The sequence below is a fragment of the Phacochoerus africanus genome, chromosome 3 (genome assembly GCF_016906955.1).
Source record: "Phacochoerus africanus isolate WHEZ1 chromosome 3, ROS_Pafr_v1, whole genome shotgun sequence".
NCBI lineage: Eukaryota > Metazoa > Chordata > Mammalia > Artiodactyla > Suidae > Phacochoerus > Phacochoerus africanus.
Genome location: NC_062546.1, coordinates 83,359,952 through 83,383,576, shown reverse-complemented (window position 1 = coordinate 83,383,576; position 23,625 = coordinate 83,359,952). Strand labels below are relative to the sequence as shown.

Sequence of the window (23,625 nt, the reverse complement as noted above, 5' to 3'; positions counted from 1 at the left end):
TGTTCAAGGGGATGTGCTATAAACATGTTCTACAGCATTGAGAATTTGACATAGATTTAGATGATAGGAACAGGATTGTTTAAGTAAGCCTCATGAGAAACATCTTACCAAGCTCAAAATGTAAATGGCCCTTAGAAATGGCTTAGTGTGTCTACTTAAATTATTGTATAATTATCTTCTCTGCTGAATATGCTTTATCCTCTATCTTTTGCTGATTTACATTAGTTGGTATAACTGAACTTGAACTTCAATTTCAATGGTGCTTACCGAGAAACTGATTCTGTTGGGGGAAGCAACCTTCACAAAAGCAGTAGGTAAAATCAACCTATTTGGTTTACAGATAATTATTTTCTCTTTCAGCCTAGAATGTCACCTCTGCTCCTGTGCAGCTCAAATATGTATGGGATTGTCATCTGATTTACAGTAGATGACTTGGCATCCTATGAAAATAATTTACTGTGGTATGCCTCCCACCCTGTAAATCAGTAGCTCGAATATGGAGACATCTCAATTAGATGGTACAAGGGTAGCAAGATTTGTCGCCTCCTTTCTTCTATCATTCAAAAGGCAAATATTACAAAGCAGTGTTTGTCTTAACATTGCTTCAGAGGGTGGGGGAGGATCTCCTGTTTCAATGTGGGAGACATAAAGTGAGAGCTGCCATCAAACAGAATGAAAAATTGAGCACAGGGTTGTATAAGTAATAGCCTGTGAGGGGTGGGACACGTGTTTATTCAAGTATTGATTGGTGCATTTTGACAATGCCCATATTATCACAGTCTCCCGGAGTTGAATGGGGTTTAAATTATGACTCTGAACACAGAGGAGTCATCCGTCCTTTCTTCCCAGTTCCTCCAAAACACCTCTATACTAAAGTCCCCAACACTCATGGTAACGACCACCATGAGATCAATCATCTGGAGGCTCAACGTTGGTCTCCCCCTGGAACATGTTCAATAATTAAGATACCATTAAAAAAGCCTCAAGATGCAGCAACAAGTGATCCATCACTGATCACATCCAACCCCAATGGTAAATTAAGGACAAGACCCACACAGTTTGCTGAAGAAAATTTTAGGGTAACCTCTCAAACGTGATTCTGCTGGGGATAATCTCATGAGGGAGAAAAGAAACAAAAATTATTTACTGGGTTTTTCAAACAGTGAAGTGACTCACATAAATAAAAGCAAAGTGTCCATCATGGGATGCCCATATCTGGTCCCAGGACTGTAATTGCACGTCTGTGGTTTTTTCCATGATATGAAACAGATTCTAAATAACAGGTTGAACTTTTGCCTGACCCCACATTAACTATAATTGAAAGCTGAAAGATTCTTACTGTGCTGGAATTAAATGCAAGAAGAGCTCCTTTTTTGGAATCCTTTCAAATTCAAGTTATATCTTTTCTTTTTGTGGCTGCACCTGCGGCATATGGAAGTTCCTAGACCAGGGGTTGACTTGGAGCTGAAGCTGCCAGCCCATGCTACAGCTATGGAAATGTGGGATCCAAGCTGCATCTGCAACCTACACCACAGTTTGGGGCAGCACTGGATCTGTAATGCACTGAGCGAGGCCAGGGACTGAACCTGAATCCTCACAGACACTAGTTGGGTTCTAATCCTCTGAGCCACTATGGAAACTACCAAGTTATGTCTCTTTAGAGGAAAGAAGCTCATCGATTTTTTTTTTACAGATTCTAGATATTTACTCTAAATAATATTTAAGAGCTTACTGAATGATTCATATTCTCACTACCTGAAAATAGGATCATGAGGACCAGTGAGATTTCATGTCCCTGGCTGGTCTTTCATAGGACATGCCCATAGGCACACAGCCACCACATCTTACTAAAAGATCCTGTGGAAAGCCACTAGGGAAGAAAAGACAACAAGTTTCAATAAAATCAATACTGAGGTGCAAATGGAAAGCTCTAGAAAATTGGTCCAAATCTAACTGAACAGCTAGGCCAGAAGAGAAGGTCTAAACTGCTGATCATTACCTCCTCCAGTGCAACATGAGCTTGCACAATGGTAATTCAAGCAAAGGCGTAATTGGTGCAGGGAAAGATGCAGCTCCTGAAGAAAGAGGTGCAGGACAGAACCATACCTGGAGAACTGCTGCTGCAGGCCACGCATCTGAATTCTGTTCCTCTCAGACTCCAGTGTCACCTCCTGCAACCGCTTCTCACTCTGAAGACGTAAGTGTCTCTCCTCTTCCAATTCATGTATCAGCTTCTCATGCTATAAAAGGCACACAGGGGATAACTTTTAAGAAGGTGTTTCTTAAATATTATACAAAAATAATTAGTAGTAGCTGTTGGTTACTAAATGCTAACCTAGACTTTATATATAAATTAATTGCATCCTCATGACAACCTCACAAATTAGGTTATAATATGACTTTCTTATACAGGAAACTAAGGATCAAAGACATCTACGTCATTTGTCATAAAAATCAAGGAGGGAACAAATTTTCAATCCTAGCTGATTTGACTCTAATGCTTGAATGATTTCCACTAAACCAGGTAGCTTCCTATACAGAGATGAAGATTTATGACTGAGTAACACTAGCAAATGCAGAACAATTCAAATAATAATGAGTCAGTCCATTAGTGCCTGTTCAGAATTACTTCATCCCTTCAATCTTTGGTATATGCTTTAAAAGGAACATTACTGATTTTTATAGAAGGACTGGGAATTTCAAATTAATTATTCCATGAAGCTGATGAAAATAAGGTTAAAAAATTAGTTTGTATATGACCATTTAGTTTTTCACAGATATAAACTGGTTAAGCCACTCACTTTATTTGTACTCCTAGAAAACTAACTCTTCATGGATGAACATCAAGGATTTAAAAAGGGACTGGAAGACCCAGAATAGATGGTTCAGCAAAAATTGACTCCAAGAACTGGTAAAAAGCATACAAGCTCATATATATCCTGAGACACTTAGCCAAGCTAATGATTTTGTTTTTGTTTTTGTTGTTCTTACTGCCTTTTTATAAAAAAGCATGCCATGCTATTATGCTTGTTGTTGTTACTAAATTATGCACTTTGTATACAGGATATATATTCTATGATGAAAAACAAAGACTCAAAGCCTGATTAGGAGGAACCTGCATTCTTAAAGGGAAAGTAGAGAAGCAGAGACTTGAGGCTCCAAATAACTCAGATACTATGACACTGTATCATGAATTATCCAGATGAAATTTGATCCATGGCAAAACTTATGGAGAAAAAACTCTCCTGAGGACCATAAAGGAAACATTAGACCATTTCTGGAAAATGTATCAAGGTGCTATAATAATACTTACACATCTCATGCCTTTGCAACTTTGACCATGTTCTCCCTCATGCTTAAAAATCCCTCTCTATTCAAAGCCCAGAAGTCTCCTCCAGGCTCAGGTTGATGTATTTTGGGTATTAACCCATTTTCAGATATATGATTTACAAAATATTTTCTCCCACTTGGTTGGCTGTCTTTTCATTTTGTTGATAGACTCCTTTTCTGAGCAGAAGCTCTTCAGTTTGATGTAGTCCCACTTGTGTATTTTTGTTCTTGGCATCATGTTCAAAAGATCATCACCAAGATTAGAGCAAAATATTTTAAAATTCTTATGGAAACATAAAGGACCCTGAAATAACCAAAGCAATATTGAAAAAGAAAAGTGGAACTGGAGGAATCAAGGCTCCCTGACTTCAGCCTATACTACAAAGGTACAGTCATTAAAACATTATGGTGATGGAACAAAAACAGAAATATAGATCAGGGGAACAGGATAGAAAGTCCAGAAATAAACCAACGCACCATTGGTCAACTAATCTGTGACAAAGGAGGCAAGAACCTACAATGGAAGAAAGACAGTCCCTTCAATAAGTGGTGTTGGGAAAACTGGAAAGCTACATGTAAAAGAATGAAATTAGAACATCCTTTAATACTGCACACAAAAATAAACTCAAAATAAAATAAAGACTTAAACATAAGGTCAGATACAATAAAACTCATAGAGGAAAACATAGGCAAAACACGCTTTGAGGTAAACTTCAGCAATACCTTGTCTGATCCATGTTCTAGAATAATGAAAATAAAAACGAAAATAAACTAATGGGGCCTAATTAAACTTAAAAGCTTTTGCACAATAAAGGAAACCATAAACAGGATGAAAAGACAACCTACATAATGGGGGAAAATATTTGCAAATGAAGTGACTGACAAGGGATTAATTTCCAAAATATACAAACATCTCATGGAGCTTTATATCAAAAAATTAAAAAACCTAATAAAAATGGGCAGAAGATCTAAATAGACATTTCTCCAAAGAAGACAGACAGATGGCCAAAAAACACATGAAAAGATGCCGACATCACTAATTATTAGAGAAATTCAAGTCAAAACTACAATGAGGTACAAACTACACTAGCCAAAATGGACGTGATCAAAATGTCTACAAACAGTAAATGCTGGACAGGGTGTGGGAAAAAGGGAACAATTCTACACTACTGGTAGGAATGTAACTGGCGCAGACACTATGGAGGACAGTATGGAAGTTCTTTAAAAAACTAAATATGGAAATACTGTATGATCTAGCAATTCTATTCCTGGGCATCTATCCAGAGAAAATCATAAATTGAAAAGATACATACACCTCATTCACTGCAGCACTATTTACAATAGTCAAGACATGGAAGTAACCTAAATGTCCATCAACAGAGTAATGGTTAGAGGAGATGTGGTACATATATACAATGGAATATTATTCAGTCATAAAAAGAATGAAATAATGGCATCTGCAGCAACAAAGACAGAACTAGAACTTATCATACTGAGTGAAGTCAAAGACAAATATCATATGATATCCCTTATATGTGGAATCTAATAAAATAATATGAAAAACTTATTTTAAAAAACTTATTTAAAAAAGAATTTATTTATAAAACAGGAACAAACTCACAGATTTTAAAACCAATCTTCTGGTTACCATAGGTGAAACTCTTGTGGGGAAGGAGGAATTGGGAGGGTGGGAATAAAAAAAAAACACTACTGTATAAAATAGATGATTAACAAGAACCTACTGTATAGTACAGGAAAGTCTACTCAATAGTTTGTAATAACCTATATGGGAAAAAAGAATGGATACATTCATATGACTGATACACTTTGCTGTACACCTGAAACTTATACTATATTGTAAGTAAACTATATTCCAATAAAAATTATTTTTAAAAAGGTATTTACACACACACACACACACACACACATACACACAAAGCAAAAACAAAACAAAACAAAACATGCCAAGGAGCTTACCACTATGTTTACTTTCAGGAATTCTATGGTTTCAGGTCATACATTCCATTAACTCTTTAATCCATTTTGAGTTAATATTTGTGTATGCTATACGGTAGTGGTTTAGTATCATTCTTTTGCATGTGGCTGTCCATTTCTCCCAACATCATTTATTGAAGAGACTGTTTTTACCCATTTAATGTTCTCAGTACCTTTGTCATAAAGTAATTGACCATATATGTGTGGGATTAATGCTGGGCTCTCTGATCAGCTCCATTGATCTATGTGTTTGTTCTCTGTTTTTCATTTTTTAGGGCTGAATGTGTGGCATATGGAAGTTCCCTGGCTAGGGGTTGGATCTGAATTGGAGCTGTAGCAAAGCAGAATCAAAGCTGCATCTGTGACCTATGCCATAGCCCACAACAATGCTGTATCCTTAACCCACTGAGCAAGGCCAGGGATCAAACCTGCATCCTCATAGATACTAATTGGGTTCTTAACCCACTGAGACACAATGGGAACTGTATGTGTCTGCTTTTATGCAAATATACTGTTTTGATTATTGTAACTTTGTAATATAGTTTGAAATCTGAGAGCGTGATGCTCCCAGTCTTGTTCTTCTTTCTCAAGATTGCTTTGGCTATTTGGGGGTCTTTCATAGTTCCATACAAAGTTTAGAACTGTTTGTAATATTTTTGTGAAAAATGCACTGGAATTTTGATAGGGATTGTGTTGAATCAGCAGATTGCTTCGGGTAGTATGAGAATTTTTTTTTATCTTTTAGGGCCATACCCACGGCATACGGAGGTTCCTAGGCTAGGGTCAAATCAGAGCTGTAGCCACTCACCTACACCACAGCCACATCATCACAGGATCTGAGCTGCATCTGCAACCTACACCACAGCTCAGAGCAACACCAGATTCTTAACCCACTGAGCGAGGCCAGGGATCAAACCTGTGTCCTCATGGATGCTAGCAAGACTCGTTTCCACTGAGCCACTATGGGAACTCCTAGTATGAGAATTTTAATATTAATTCTTCCACTCTGTAAGTACAGAAAATCTTTCCATTAATTTACCTCTTCAATTTCATTCATTAGTATCTTGCAGTTTTCAATATACAGATCTCTCAACTCATTGGTTAAATTTGTTCCTGAGTATTTTATTCTCTTTGATGCAAATGTAAATGAGATTATCTTCTTAATTTCTCACTCTGATGGTTTATTATTAGTGTAGAGAAATGGAAATGGATTGCATATATTGATTTTTGTAACCTGAAAATTTATTGAATTTATTAGTTTTAATAGTTTTTTGGTAAAGATTTTAGTTTTTTTCTAGATATAAAATCATGTCATCCTCAAATAGTGATAATTTTACTTCTTACTGCACAATTTGTATGCATTTTATTTCCTTTGCTTGATTGTTCTGGCTAAAACTTTCAATACTATGCTCAAAAAAGTGGCAAGAGAGGGCATCTTTGTGTTTTTCCTGATCTTAGAGGAAAAAATTTCAGATTTTCAGTGTTGAGTATGATACTAGCTGTGGTCTTGTCATATATGGCCTTTATTATGTGGAGGTATGTTCCACCTACACCTCCATCATTGAAAGTATTTATTATAAATATATATTGAATTTTGTAAAATGCTTTTTATACATCTATTGAGATGATTATGAGTTTAATTTCTTCAGTTTATTAATATGATTTATTATGTCTATCGATTTGTAGATGTTAAACCAAACTTGCTTCCCTGGAACAAATCCCACTTGATCATGGTTTATGATTCCTTTTAGTGTATTGTTGAATTTGGTTTGCTAATATTTTACCAAGGGTTTTTTTGCATCTATGTTCATCAAGCATATTGTCCTGTAATTTTCTTTTCTTGTGGTGTCCTTGTCTGTTTTTGGTATCAGGGTAATACTAGTCCCTTTAAATGAGTTTGGGAATGTTCCCTTCTCTTCTACTTTTTTTTTGAAAAGTTTGAGATTTGTTAGGATTCACTAGTAAAGCTGTCTGGTCCTGGATTTTTATTTGTTGGGAGGTTTTTTATTACTCATTCAATTTCTTCCTATAAGCAGTCTATTTAGATTTTCTGTTTCTTCATAATTCAGTCTTAGAAGGTTATATGTCTCTAGAATTTACCAATTTCTTCTATATTGTCTAATTTGTTGGCATATAATTATTCATAGGTATCTCAAAATCTTTTTTGGGGGAGGTCTTTTTAGGGCTACATCTGCAGCAATGGAAGTTCTCAGGCTAGGGGTCCACTTAGAGCTGCAGATGTCTGCCCATGCTACACCCCAGCAATGCCAGATCCAAGTGTGTCTGTGATCTACACTATAGCTCATGGCACTGCTGGATCCTTAACCTACTGAGTGAAGCCATGGATTGAACCCACATCCTCATGGATACTAGTTGGGTCTGTCACCACTGAGTCACAACAGGAACTCCTCTTAAGAACTTTTGTATCTGTATATCTATGGTATCAGTTGTAATGTCTCCTCTTTCATTTCAGGTTTTTCTTATTTGAATCCTTTTATTTTCTTGGTAAGTCCCTCTACAAATTGGTCAATTTTGTGTTACTCTTCTCAAAGCACCAGCTTTTAGTTTTACTGGTATTTTCTATTGTCTTTCTAGTTTCCATTCCATCTATTTCCTCTCTGATCTTTGTAACATTTTTCCTGCTACTAACTTTATGCTTGTTGGTTCTTCTTTTTCTGGTATCTTGAAATATAAAATTAAATTGTTTAGTTGAGATTTTTCTTTTTCTTGAAGTAGGCACTGTTTCACATATATTTTGGTATGTTGTATTTGCAATTTCATTTGCCTCAATGACAATGGTTAATTGACATAATTGTTGTTCAGCAGCATGTTGTTTAATCTCCCCATGTTTTGCTTTTTCCAGGAAGTTTTCTTCTTGTAATTGATTTCTAGTTTCATACCATTGTGGTCAGAAAAGATGCTTGGCATGATTTCAGTTTTCTTACATTTATTAAGACTTTCTTTTGGCCTAACATATGATGTATCCCAGAGAATGTTCCATATGCACTTGAAAAGAATGTGTATTTTGTTGCCTTTGGGGTGAATGTTCTATATGAGTCAGCCCTCTGCATCCATGTGTTCTGCATCTAGAGATTCAACCAAATGAAGACAAAATTTCAAAAAAGAAAAAACATTTAATGTGCTGCCTTTCAGCAAATATCTAAATAATATTGACATTTTATTACAACTAGTTATATATCATTCACATTGTACTAGGTATTATAAGCAATCTATAAATGATTGAAAGCATATGGGAGGATACAGGTAGGTTACATGCAAATAATATCTATTTTATATGAGACTTGAATATGCATGGATTTTGGCATCCAAGGGGGTCCTGGAAACAATACCCCATGGTTTCTGAGGGGCACCTGTATGTTAAGTCCATCTGATCTAATATGTCACTTAAGCTAAAATATTTTATTGATCTTATGCCTGATGATCTCTCCATTAATGTTAGCAGGGTATTAAAGTACCCTATTATTATTGGATTGGTGTCTATTTCTCCCATTAGGTTTTGTAATTATTTATACATTTTGGTGTTTCTATGTTGGGTGCGTAAATATTTATAACCTCTTGTTGGATTGATCCCTTTATCATTATGTAATATCCTTATTTTTCTTTTATTTCAGTCTTTGTTAGAAAGTCTGTTTTGTTTGATATGAGTATATAGATATCCCAACTTCCTTCTAGTTTCTACTTGCATGGAACAGTTTTTCCATTCCTTCACTTTCAGTTTGTGAGCCTTTACATCTGAACTGAGTCTCTTGTAGACAGCATATAGTTTTGTTTTTTTCTTAAATCTATTCAGCGACTCTGTTCTGATTGCAGAATTTAGTCCATTTACATTTAAAGAAATTATTGATAGGTGTGACATTGGAATTTTCTTATTGCTTTTTAGCTGTTTTGTAGTTCCTCTCTTTTCTTCTTCTCTTCTCTTTTTTTATGGTCTGTTAGTTTTCTTTAGTGCCATGCTTAGACTCCATTCTCATTATCTCTCATGCATCTACTAGAGGTTTTTGCTTAGTTATTACCATGAGACTTACATATAATAACCTATATTTATAACAGTCTACTTAAGCTAATGACTTAAACTTTAACACATTCTGAAGCTCTATACATCCATTCATCTCCACATTTGATATTTTCAATGTCAGCATTTTGCATCTTTTCATCCTTAACTAATTATTGTAGTTACAGTTATTTTCACTACTTTTGTCTTTTGACCTTCATGCTAGCTTTATAAGAGATTTATCCATCACCTTTAATTTTGCCAATGTGGTATATATACTTTCATATATTTTGTTGTTAGTAATTAGTGCCCTTTAACATTAGGGACTAAGAAGTCCCTTTAACATTTCCTGTAAGGCCAGTTTAGTGGCGATGAACTCTTTTAGCTTTTGTTTGTCTGAAGAATTCTTTGTCTCCTTCAATTCTGAATGATAACACCAGGGTAGAGCACTCTTGATTGAAACACTTTCTTTTTTCAGCATTTTGAATATACTGTGCCACTATTTTCTGGCCTGCAATGTCTCTGCTCATAAATCTGTGGCTATTCTTATGGGGGTCCCCTTGTATATAAGTTGTTTCTCTCCCTTGCTGCTTTTAGCTTCCTGTATTTAACTTTTGACTTTTTTTGAAGGGGGCTTAAAACAAGAATTTATTATTTCTAATATTTATATGGGAAGTTGGATGATTCGTGTGTTGATTTCACCTAAACTTGTTTATGTGGCTTCATTCAGAAGGGTTGGCTGAGCTTGGAGGTCCAGGATGGCCTTTGGCAGTTGGTGTTGGCTGGTTGCTGGAGCACCTCAGTTTAGGCTTAGTCTTGGAATATCACTTTACGTTTAACTCTTGATGTTTTAATTATAATATATCTTGGTGTGGATCTCTTTGGGTTCATCTTAATCTCTCTGGACTTCCTGGATCTGAATATCAGTTTCCTTCCCCAGGTTAAGGAAGTTTTCAGCCAATATTTCTTCAAATAAATTATCTTCCCCTTTCTCTCTCACTCTTCTCCTTCTAGGACCACTATAAGGCAAATTTTATTTTATTTTTTTATTTTTTTGCTATTTCTTGGGCCACTTCTGCTGCATATGGAGATTCCCACGCTAGGGGTCTAATCAGAGCCGTAGCCACCAGTCTACGCCAGAGCCACAGCAATGTGGGATCCGAGCCATGTCTGCAACCTACACCACAGCTCACAGCAACGCCGGATCGTTAACCCACTGAGCAAGGGCAGGGACCAAACCCACCACCTCATGGTTCCTAGTCAGATTCGTTAACCACTGTGCCACGACGGGAACTCCTATAAGGCAAATTTTAGTCTGCTTAATGTTCCATTAGTTCCCTAAGCCAGCTTAACTTTTCAAATATTTTTTTCTCCTCTGCTTGGATGAATTCCTTTGCCTTATCTTTGAGATCACTGATCCTTTCTTCTACTTCATCTAGTTTGCTGATGAACCCCCCAGTGTATTTTTCATTTCAGTTTCTGTAATCCTCATTTCTGTGACTCTCTTTGGTATTTTCTTACATTTTCCATCTCTATGGACATTCTTACTGTGTTCATCTATTTTCTCAAGTTTGTGAGCATATTTATGACCATTACTATGAACCTTTTATCAGGGAAATTATTCATCTCCATTTCATTAACATTTTTCTTCTGAGGTCTTATCTTATTCTTCTCTTTGGAACACACTGTTCTCTTTCATCATTTTGCTTGACCTTCTGTGTTTGATTCTATGTATTAGGTGAAACAGCTATGTCCCCTGTCCAGGCAGAGTAGTCTCATGTGGAAAATACTTGTTCAGCCTTGCCCTAGCTCTTGGTTTTCTCTTGAACTTTTGTGATTAGTCAAGTGGTCTGTTTTATTTTTTAATAGCTCCCAGTTGTTGATGGTATGCCAAGACCTGTCAGTGTTACAAAGGGAAAGATCTCACTCAGCACCTAGATTCAGGGTGATTATAAGTCATACCCTCAGGCAGCAGCTTTTGAAGTATGCAAATGTATAGTCTTTTAGAAATGCAATTGTAAACCCTGCTGGTTCCAGACCAGACAATCCGGAGGTATCCTCGGGACAACAGTTGGAAAATTCAGGGCTCCAGAGAAGTGTATTAACTCCTTTCTATAAGTTATCAGAGAGCTGTAGCAAGGCAGAGGGAGAGTACAATGATGGCACCCCAAGCCTAGGTTCTCTGAGAGCACTTCCATAGCCTCTACAGTTACGGTAAACCTAAAGCTTCCCCTTGGGCTAAAGCTCCAGAACAACAGGCCTCTTTCACAGAAAGACTGAAAGTATGCTTCCCTCCACTGTTTGTGCAGTGTCCTGGGAGAAGTAGCCTACAAAGAACTGTCTCTCCAATTGTTATAGACTTGTGGGCCAAGCAATGCAAACCCCTCCCCATCCCACCCCCCAGCTATCAGAGCCAAGCAGTGAAGAAGCATCCCCTGTGCCCACAGAAACTGGGGCAACAGATATAAAATCCATGGTACCAGACACATGTAAGGGCTCTCCCCTCCAAGAATCCTGGTACTTTGAAGCACAATACAGGAGGGATGTACTTTACTCTTGTGAAGGCAGGACTTCCCTTTCAAGGTGTTTGGAAAGGTTTAGAGTCAGTCTTTAGATGTGTGTTAAATGAGAAACCTGCCCTTTACCCTGCAGCTATGTTAAGCTTACAGGCCTCTTTCACAGAGAGACTGAACTCCTGGGTCTGTTACCTCTCATTCTGTCCTCAAGGTGGTAGCTATTTAAGAACACTTTCTCCACTGGTTATCATTTTGGAGGACCCACGGGAGTAAACCCTGATGGATTCAAGAGCCAGGTAATGTAGAGATTTCTCCTGTAGCTACTACAAAAATCAGGGCACCAGATAAGTGTATAAGCTCCTTTCTGTGAGATGCTGGCAAGCTGGAGTGAGGGAGTGGGAAAGTATAAAGATCATGTCCACTGTCCTCCATTCCCTGAGAGTATTTCAGTGGGCCTCAAGGAGTGTGCCAGGCTAGGGAGCCTCCCCTCTGGCCAAAGCTGCTGGACACACAAATCAGCCTCCTCAGAAAGACTGGAGGTCTTTTCAGTCTGTGATCTGTGCAGTGTGCTGGGGATCACACAGTCTGTCAAGAACTGTCTCTCCAATTGTTTCACTCGCATGGACCCAGTAAAGCAAGCTCCCTGGCCTTCAGAGCCAGGTGCTCAAGGGGTGTCTCCTGGGCACCTGGGATACCAGATGCCAAAAAATAGGGTACCAGACATCTGTGAAAGCTCCCCACTGGAGATACTGCGGAGATACTGGAGGGACTGGGGAGCTTGGCAGAAGGAGAATACAAAGAGGACACCCTCCAAGAAAAAAAAAGGAAGAAAAAAAGATAGTGTCTGCAAGCTTTAGTGAGGCTGAGGAAGAGCACAAGGATGGCACCTACCAATGCCTCCATCTCCAGGCAGAATCCAAATATGCCTCCCCTCTGGTAAACACTTAAATACTTAAAGATTAGCAAAAAAAAATCTCCTTCATATATAGTTTGGGTGCCTCTGTGTTAGGCCCTGAGGTGAGTGAATGCACTCATGAGTCCTTTAAGACCAGTTTCTCAGTTCACTACAGACTTTTGGGTCTTGTGGTTCTGAGCCCCATTGGTTTTCAAAGACAGATGTTTGGGGGCTCATCTCTCAGAAGCAGGTCTTAGGAGTTGGGCTACTTGCTGGGGGGGCACCTTTCACTCTGCATGGAGAAATTATGAGTTCCCTCCCAATTATGGGTCACCACACTGAGGGGTGGGGTTTATGGCAGGACCTCATCTCAACTTATCCTCCCTACCCTGATGTGGTCCTTTTCTCATTTGATATGATGGAGAAATTCATCTAGTTTGGAGGTCTTTTCCAGAGGGAACTGTTCCATATGAAGCCTAGATATGGTGTATCTGTGGGAGGAGGTAAGTTCAGGATCTTCCTACATTGCCATCACGGATCACCTCCAAACACTTAATTTAAAAGTGCAAATTTGTCCAAGTGCACTGGATATATTAAGGGATGATTTGGCCATGACAACAATCTCACATTTGCTTATGGTCAATTTTATTCATGAAAAACACAAGTGAACACTGAAAACCACACTCCAGTAGAAATACACAAATCACATACACCTCAGATGGATATACCAGTGACATTCTTCTATCACACGTGTTATGAGCCTCCCCTGTCACATTTGAAGGTACCACCTACCCTCTGATTTCAGCCAGCCTTCCTTCCATGGCTTCATAATAACTCACAGGCTGCAGCCCTTCCCACAACAGACTGTATGTCTTTTTCAAGGTAAAGTTTCATAGTTATTGTATTATTATATATTGCTTAACCATTTAACACTTTAAAACTTAGCTGCCATTTTTATTAGATGCCTATCATTTTTATGTGTTGCTGATAAAGCTTTTGAGCACTGTGTCCCTAGTTTCAGTTTTTCCACAAGTCCTTTGCAGTGATTTTTTTGCAACATGTATGGCATGTTACAGCAGAGAACATGTTACATGTTCTCACATTAGACATGAGAAAAAAAAAATGAATCAATAGTAGAATTCCAAAGTCCCTTCCTTCTTTGGCACAAGTAAAGATTTGGGCCTTATACAAAGAACCAAATATAAAAACAAAATAAAATGTATTTTAATTCCAAGTCTTTGTTCTACCAAATGATCTTGATGCTACCTTCATAGCCTTCACATAGATCTAAACTTACTCAATTACTATCCTCTGATTAATACTCCAGCCAAGGAGATGCCACAATTTCCCTACGTTTTATTTTTTAAACTCCTCTCCTGATAATTTTTCTAAGACTTGCTTAAATTGTTTCAATTAACAAAAAAGACATTTCTACTTGTTATGTTCCAAAGAAAGGGAGAAAACCTATAGATCCTATCATTATTTTCTAACTGAATAGAGAAATCTTGGGAAAAGGGGTAGGTCCATACCCACATGGATTTATTCGTTCACTCAGACCACAAATGTATCAAGTCACTGTAAAAATGGGTCTAAATTAAGCTAAAGTGATTACCTCTAATTGCAGCCTCATTTTTGCTTCCTACACAAACTGCAATATCTTTTCCCTGTAAGGCTCCCTGAAGTCAATGTCCCCATTAGTTATGAAAGATTCAGTTACCCTGGAAGCAAAGCAACAGATAAGGAACTTAAGAATTGATTTTTTTTAAAGCCTGTACTGTTGGCCGTAACAGAAGAATTAGAATCAGATTTTGAGATGCTAGGATAGAAGTAGCCCAAAATACATCTGCAGTGCTGATAACATCACCCAAGAGAGACAGAGCTTTTATTCTAACAAAAAAATACACAGAGCTCAGTTTGGAAGAAAAAAAAAACTTGAGAGGAGGGAGGAAAGGTTGAGTGAGAGAAATGAAAGAAAGCGGGGAAGGAGGAGAAATTTCAAGGGTAAAGAAGACAGATGAGCACCTGGAAAGATCTTTGAAATGTCTTCAATGCTAGACAGAGCTCTAAAAAGGAAGTACCACAGGTGAATCACTCTGTATGATTACCTTTCCTTTGGGAAAAATTATCTATATGTTTATTACTTATCAAAAAGATACAGATGTGAAGTTTACGGGAGAAGTATTTTCAGGGTGGGTTGTGCAGAAAAGCATAGCAAAACAAACGTTTGGTGTGTCAAGATTGATATGGATTATAAAGGCATGTGGGAACAAATCATAACACACGATGGTACCCTACAAAGAGAGAAAATTAAGTTGTCTTTTGCTTACAGCCAATGCTCTTTACTATTTATCAACTAAAGCTACAAGTGAAGAATAAGGTAGTAACATGGCATTCACAATATAAAGTAACACAGTTTTGATTTTACTATCATCATACCGCTAAAAAAAAAAATAGGACAGAAAGGTATACACTGATTCACATCCCACAATTTTCATCACTCTAAAGTGTCTTGAATTTCATCATCATGATTCCTGACGAAGCTAGTGATCTGGGTTATTATCATTTCAATTCCCCCATTAATTTGCTGTACAATTTTGGGAACTAGGCTTACCCTCTTCTGATGTCCTTTTTAAAGGCTGGGGTTCCTTTCATCCCTTACATTTTAAGTAGCCATGAAATCAGCCACAATCAAAATGAAGGGGTTTAGAACATGTTACCCCTAGGAGTTCCCATTGTGGCTCAGAAGGTTACAAACCCGACTAGTATCCATGAAGATGCAGGTTTGATCCCTGGCCTCACTCAGTGGGTTAAGGATCTGGCATTGCCATGAGCTATGGTGTAGGTCGCAGATGTGGCTCAGATCTGATGCTGCCCTGCCTGGCTGGCAGCTGCAGCTCCAATTCAACCCCTAGTGTGGGAACTTCGATATGCCTCAGGTGTGGCGCTAAAATAAAAAGCACACACACAAAAAGAACATGTTACCCCTAAATATGACACCTTGGCATACTGAAGATCTTAAGCTGAAGGAGTTTGAGGAAACAGCAGAAGCTGGAAGGTTACTCTGACCTTCCCCGAGCCCTTCACCTTTCTTCCCTGAAACAGGTCACAAAACCCTCATGTGAGAGATATCCTCCTTCTATACAGGAGGAAGGGAGACATTCTCATCATCAGAGAGAGAGAACTGGGGGCCAAGAAATCCATACAAACTAACCTTGTTAAACTAACCCTTATCGTACTAGTATTCTTCACCACTTCCTGTCCTAGCCCAAACCGCTCTGACTTGTCTTCACAAATTGCTTTCTGATCTAAGAGATATAAACAACTTCTTGTTCTGATCACTTCTCTGACATTAATTTTCCTGTGAAGGTTCTCATGGAAGCATAACAATATTCAATAAAATATGTTTTTCTCCTGTTAATCTGTGTTATACAAGTTTAATTCAGAGACCCAAAGGGGGTAGAGGAGAATTTCTCTCCCCTTAGGCTAGTAAGAAAAACATAAATACTAATGGGATGAAGAGGATAATGGCATGTATGATATTATTTACACATGGAATCTAAAAATAGCACAAATGAACCTATCTATAAAACAGAAACAGACTCACAGACATGGAGAACAGGCTGTGGTTGCCGAGGGGGAGGGGGAGGGAATGGGATGGATTGGGAATTTGAGGTTAGTACATGCAAACTATTACATTTAGAATGGATAAGCAACGAGGTCCTACTCTATAGCACAGGGAAATATATCTATATATCTATATCTATCTATCTATCTATATATCTCCACTCTCTTATGATAGACCATGATAGAAGATAACATTAAAAAGGAAATATATATATTTCTATTTCTGACTGGGTCACTTTGCTGTAAAGCAGAAATTGGCACAACATTGTAAATCAATTATACTTCAATAAAAGTAAAAATAAAAGAATATAATGACATTAAACAATATGTATAAGATAGGCGGTGTATATATGTTGAGGACTAGTCACACCATGGATTGCATCCTATATATGGATGAAGATGACTGGCATTCCTATATAATGAGGTAGGTAAAGCTGTAGATCTAAGAGGGAGAGGGTATGGTTTTCTTGGCTAGTGTAGGCAATGCTAAAATGATAACATTGGGCATCACGCAATTTGGAAGAGAAGTGGTGAAACACAGACCCCAGAGGCACTGATTTCCATTTGCTTCCCAAACAACAGCAGGTCTCGGTAGATCCAGAGGAAAATGACAGAATCAAAATGTTTGCACAAGATCATTCATCCTCGGGGGGGGTCCCCAAAAGTGAAAGACAACCATAACAGAGACCCACAGTAACTGTGCCTTTCTTACTACTGTCATTCATTAACAATGGTTCCCTGAGTTAGAAAAGGCTTTGCCACAGGATTTCCTGGCTCATTGACTTTCTGATTTCAACAAGCTTCTCTAAAAACCATTTTTTTTTCCAAGTCTTTGAATATCCAGTGATTATGGGGGCTGACCATTCAAAGCAAGACATTGATAACTGAATAGAAGCTTGGTTTCCACTGTCAACTTCCAAATTCAGATGCACATTTTCCCTTAGCCCAATCAATTCCTTGAGTTTGTTTGGTCAAAAGTCTCAATTTTCAACTTAGAAAAAAAAAAAAGCTTCATTTACCTGACCAATGGGTCCTTTCATAAGAAGTAATGAATCATTCTCCTCCTCTGGTAACTGATCTTTCTCTGTTGATGTGTTCATTGATCACAATTAACAGGGGCTATTAATTATTCTATCCCTCTCAGGGTTCTCAGAAGTCAATTTTATGAAGTGCCTTCCTCTTTTGATTGAAGTCTTAAGTATTCTTTTCTGTTCAGTGGATACAGCATATTTCATACAAGGAAGGAAGAGAATTTCAGTTCTTTGGGGGATTTTTACCTCCAGCACCGAACCAATCCATGTGGCCCTAGATTTATTTATTCTCTATTTCACCCCCCCTGTCCATTCCTTTTCTGTCTTTACCCCATAATGGAGAATGCATGGATTTCTTCAGCAGATTTGAGTCATTATACTTATTTCCTCAATCCCTACTGTAGAGGATTCCAAGATCTTTTATTTTCTCTTCTACACTCCAATCTTGAACTTCAGCTATATTGACTAGAAAAGTTACCAGTTGCTCTCCTTCTCTTCTCTGATGTCTTCCTTACTTCACCGTGCAGCTAATTTATGGTTTATCCCATGCAGTCGTGCCCCTAATTTCAGCTTAGCATTTAAAAAATTATACAATGTCATATTACATTTCTTATATAGGTATTATCCCCATCTCTTCAAAGAGCATCTTTTTATCTTTTTTTCTTTTTTAAAAGTTTTATTGAAGCACAGTTGATTGACAATGTCGTGATAATTTATGCTATACAACAAAGTGATTCAGTTATACATGTACACACATCCATGCTCTTTCAGATTCTTTTCCCTCATAGGTTATCACAGAATACTGGGTAGAATTCCCTGTGTAGTACAGCAGGTCCCTGTTGGCCAATCACTCTATATGCCTCAGCGTGCATGTGCCAATTCCAACCTCACCACCACCCCACCCACACACCCCCACCCCGCCTGGTACATCCCTCTAAAAAAAGGATACAAATGAATTTATTTGCAGAATAGAAGCAGATTCACAGACATCAAAAATCTTATGGCTCCCAAAGAGCATCCTTTTCTTTAGGGATTGAGCCGTTGCACTTGGTAATAAAACCCTAAGTAGAGTTTGTATCTGTGACAACTTTCATCTTTGTTCTGAGGACCATATAATGAGATTTTCTTTAGTTTAAAAACCCCAAAGATACATGTTATCCTGCTTGTCGTTTTCTTTCCCTTACCACTACCTTTGTTTGGTCTCATTTTTTTGCACCCTCCTTGCAGAACACAGATTGTAATCCTGAACTCCATATTCAAATCTCTGATTTGATTAGTCACTTTAACTCCTCAACTATTAAGTCAGAATTTTCCTTTCTTAGAGAACTTGCTGTGGCCTCCTTAACTAGTAAGTATAATTCCATTAGATTTTTTTAGTATAGCACATTTTCCTATTCTTTTGCTCAACCTACTAGATGTTACAGAATGCTATTCAGATGAAGAATCCTTTTTTTCCTTGTGATTGGACTCCTATATTCCTGCCTTCCCCTCATGAATGGGTATAATTATGTGTATGTGAAATTAGAGTATTTGCTATGATAATTATTCACTCCTCTCAAATAGGAGAATAATTATAATGTCAGCCACAGACTGTACAAGGTACTATTTGAGCTTTCCTTTTAAATCTCCCAGAGACGTGGCTTCTGAGACCTCACTAATTAATATTAATTTCTCACACACACTGTTTTGTCATTTGGAAAACACACTAGAATGCCTTCATACTTCCAGTTTCATTTTGGAAATCTCTTGAAAATATTTTTTTAAATTAGGCCCTAGAAACATCTGGATTGACTTTTACATAGCCAGCTTCCATTATTTTCTGACCCTAGACTACCTCAAAAACATGAAATTTTAAAACAAAAGGATTTCTACCAGTGCCCCTTATCCTCGTTAGCAAATTTAAACTTTCACATTCTATCATTCCATTAAAAGGTCAGCTGTACTGTTTAAAAGATCAATGTGGAACTAATCACAAGTTTTGGTTCAATGCCTTAGTATTTAATTTCATACAATTACCATAGTTAAAAGAAACTGAAAATATTACACATTGAATAATTATAGTTTGTGTTATTTTGGAGAGGTAAGGTTAAACAGAAATTTAATTTTTATGGGGAAATCATTAAAAACCTATACATGAGCTGAACGAGCATCGTTAATCTACAGAAAGGAAAAAATATGCATTACTAAAAGACAATCTAGAGTTCCCATCTTGGTGCAGCAGAAACTAATCTAACTAGGAACCATGACGTTGTGGGTTTGATCCCTGGCCTTGCTCAGTGGGTTAACAATCCAGCATTACTGTGAGCTGTGGTGTAGGTTGCAGACATGGCTCGGATCTGGTGTTGCTGTGGCTCTGGTGTAGGCTGGCAACTGTAGCTCTGACTAGACCCCTAGCCTGGGAACCTCCATATGCTATGGGTGCAGCCCTTTAAAAAAAAAAAAGACAATCTGAGCACTTCTTTGAAAAGTGTACTTAACCCTTGATTGATCACATTAATGGCAGAGAATATTATTATAAATAATTTCAGTTTCTGAGTGGTAGGAGAGTCACAAGAGGAAACAAATAGAAACATGGGCTGAAATGGTACAAATAATAGTCATAAAAAATAGGCCAATGTTGTAGTTCTCTTGTGGTACAGGGTAAAGGATCTGGCATTGTCACTGCAGTGGCTTGGGTCACTGCTGTGGTGTAGGTTCAATCCCTGGCCAGGGAACTTCTTTATGTGGTGGGTGCATCTCAAAAAAAAAAAAAAGAAAGAAAGAAAAATGGTTTAACAGTTACCGTTACTAGAATGTCTGTCTGATACATGGCTGGGTATAGAAAATTTCACAGTAGAAATGCCTACATCATACTGCAGGTCCTCAGTATGCAGTTTAAGTGAGCATCAGAAATTGTGTTCCCAGGTGCTGTTTTTTTGTGTGATTACCTGGCTTCTCCCAGTTTCCACTCCTGGCTAAATGTTTGGCCCTCTGTCATTCACTAGCGGTTTCTCCTAGAAGACTTAGTCAGACTTGAATGAATACAACCAAGCTATTCAGCTAGGTTTCCTCATGGAATCTTACCGATTTTTCTATAGATCTTACAATCAAAAGGAAACAGATATTTTTACACTTGGAAAGGCACATTAAAGCAGCAAGTCCAACCACAGTCCTAAAAGGTGCTGACTGTCCAGGGGGATCCAGCCCACCCCAAGTCTTTGTCGCAGTGCAGAGAAGATCAACCTCCTCTTCAAAGTTTCCCCTCCCAGGAAATCCAGTGAAGAGACAATTTTTAGGAACCTGATGGAATTATGCTGCTGGAACAGTAGAATTTATATGAAAATTTTTCCCTACATTTCTCAATTACTTGCCTTTGCAACAAAAACCTTAACATATAAGCTCAAATTGAAACCCCTATATAAAGATAGAAAATCAATTAGCAAGATCATAAAACATTTTAATCATTATTATATTAGTATCTTTAAAAGCCCTCCCAGAAAAAAATTGCTTCCTTCTTCAGAAGGCACCAATATTTGAAAGCTAAATTTTGTTGTTGTTTTAATCAATCCTTGCTTGATAAAGGCTTCACTTCATTCGGTTCCTTCACTTTCACAGGCATAGACTATTGGTGCATTGTGTATATTTTTATACAACCTAGGACTCACAGAGGTCTTTTTTTTTTTTTTTCTTTAAGGCCACACCTGCAGCATGTGGAGGTTCCCAGGCTAGGGTTCAAATCAGAGCTGCAGCTTCAGCCCTATGCCACAGCCACAGCAATGCTGGATGTGAGCTGCATCTGCAACCTATGCTGTAGCTTGTAGTATCACCAGATCCTTAGCTCACTGAGCGAGGCCAGGGATCAAACCCCCAAACTCACAGACACTATGCTGGGTTCTTAACCCTCAGAGCCACAATGGGAATTCCGAATTCACAAAATTCTTGACCAAAGAACTGGATTAAATACATGTGAAGGAAATGGTTCCAATTAGTGAGATTTAACTACCATTAATAACTGTGGTCAAGCAAAACATGGGTGCCATCACACAGGCATCCAGTTTATCACATCCAAATGCCTAGAACAGCTGCTGTCACCTCTCAGACTGGGGAGAAGTACATAGCTCACAATTTACAAAGGGTTCAGTATATTGGATGTTACTTATAAGATGTTAATGAATACATAAAAGCACAACTATTCTAATATTGGGACCCATGGCATTATTTTGTTTTCCTTTTTATAAAAAATGGATCCATCTACTCAACAATATGGTGGCCACTGGTACTCAATTTGAACTACAGCTGGTGGCAGCACCCCTACTGATGTGTAGGACAAGGAAATATGCATATAAGTAACTTTAAAGAGCATCCATGTGGTCATGAAGAAATTATAAAAGCAATTCCAGGACCAATCAAGTGAGTGAGAATAAAAGGGAAAAAAGGAATATTTCTATATCACAAATAAGAATTATATTAATGATGACTCCTGACTGAGTGTTCTAAGCACTTTGCATTTATTACCCACTAAGTCCTCACAACACACTGGACTGTAGGCACTATTTCCACAGCAATTTTTTTGCTTAAGATTATGAAGCTGAGGCCCCAGGAACTACACAGAAGAACGAGAGTCTGAGTTTAGGCAATCTGATTCCAGAGTCATAAAGCTTGACTGCCTCTCCTTATAAGTACCTAGTTTCTGTCCTGATCAACTGAACTTTCACCTCAACCAGTTAACCAACTCTTATTAAGCCCATCCCATTCCATGACCTGTTAGTGACTATGGTATAAAATATAAGATACAGTCTCAAAAAAAAAAAAAAAAAAGACAATGTTTACCATTAAGAATATCATTATGATCCACATATCAAACAATTAACTGGCAGAACATGCATATCTAGAGCAGAAGTCAGCAAACTTTTTCTGTATGAGACCAGACGGTAAATATTTTAGGCTTTATGAGCCATGTGGTCTGTGTAGCAACTACTCAGTTCTGCCCATGTAGCATGAACATGGGTATGACAATATAGTCATGGATAGGTGTGGATGTATTCCAATAAACTATTTCCAAAACCAGGGGGAGGGGGGCCAGCTCAGCCGTAGTTTGTTGACCCTTAATTAAGATTACCAGTTGACATCTCCTAAGAAAAGAATAAATCAATCCTAATCATTTTTTTTTCCAAGAGGCGGTATTACTTTAATCCAAAATCCATAAATTCCCCAGAAGCCACGGGGTTAGGGAACAGTCTCAATGATGAGAGACAAACACAATTTTATACATCATCCCCCAAATTAATGAAGTTGTGGCCACTGTTGACAACCGAAAAATGAATTTTGCATTTTTCAAAAAGGATGAACCTTTCAGCAATCCTGAAAATCACGTAACACATGTGCTTGTCACTGTGCTGGGAAAAGTCTATCATCTCTCCCTGTAGGATCACATTTCCTTACAAAGGCACCAGTTTTGTGTTATACATAGAATTACATTTTACTGTTTGGTGCTGAGCCATTAAGGCAACATCTCTTTTCATTTAGGAATAGAATCCCACCCTCTCCCAAGACAGAATACTTTATAGTCATTTACTGCCAGTGTTGTTCAATGTTAGAGATTATTCAAGTTACTTTAAGTCAACCACAATTTATAAAGGACCAATTTTATGCCAAACTAATCTCAATATTAGCTAATTTTGAACAGTAGTCATAACATAGGGATAGATAGATGATTATTTAGTCATACAGATAAACATGTAGTTTTTCTCTAATACTCTAAGAGATTTAATGTCGACAGGAGATGACACTGTTAAATGCTTTTCTATCACATTTTATCAGATGCTGAAATAAAATCTTAAGTCTAACCACTCATTAAAAACATACAACTCAAGAGTATAGAGTAAGACTCTTTAGTGTGTAGATTATAGTTTATAGCAGAAAAATTAGTTCTCTCTCTGCCAAAAGTTTCATATTTACTATGTGCTAAATAAGTTGACTTTCCTATAGAGCTAATAATTGTCTCTAATTTTACAATGTCTGAGTTGACTCAGGAGAAAAAGAATATGTTCACAATCTAGAATTTGTGTCGTCCTTGGGTCATGCCTCTTTTATCAATAATTTTACTCCCCAGATTGTGCATTTAGCTTATATTTTAAAGACTTCAAAAATTTAGCTCATATTTTAAAGACTTCAAAACTTCAAACGTCTTTTTGTTTGTTACCATTGATTGCTTTTAAATGAAATGTTTTTCCCTCTGTAATC

General features: G+C 37.6%; 1 protein-coding gene across 5 annotated transcripts in view; it reads right to left on the bottom strand.

Moving 5' to 3' along the window:
- The window catches only part of NCKAP5 (NCK associated protein 5), a 1,086,741-nt gene that overhangs the window by 512,648 nt on the left and 550,468 nt on the right, over window positions 1-23,625 (bottom strand). For all 5 annotated transcript variants that reach the window (XM_047772074.1, XM_047772077.1, XM_047772075.1 and 2 more), the window contains one exon: window positions 2,107-2,240. In XM_047772074.1, coding sequence (XP_047628030.1) covers window positions 2,107-2,240 — 134 coding nt within the window. The remainder of the gene's footprint in view (window positions 1-2,106; window positions 2,241-23,625) is intronic.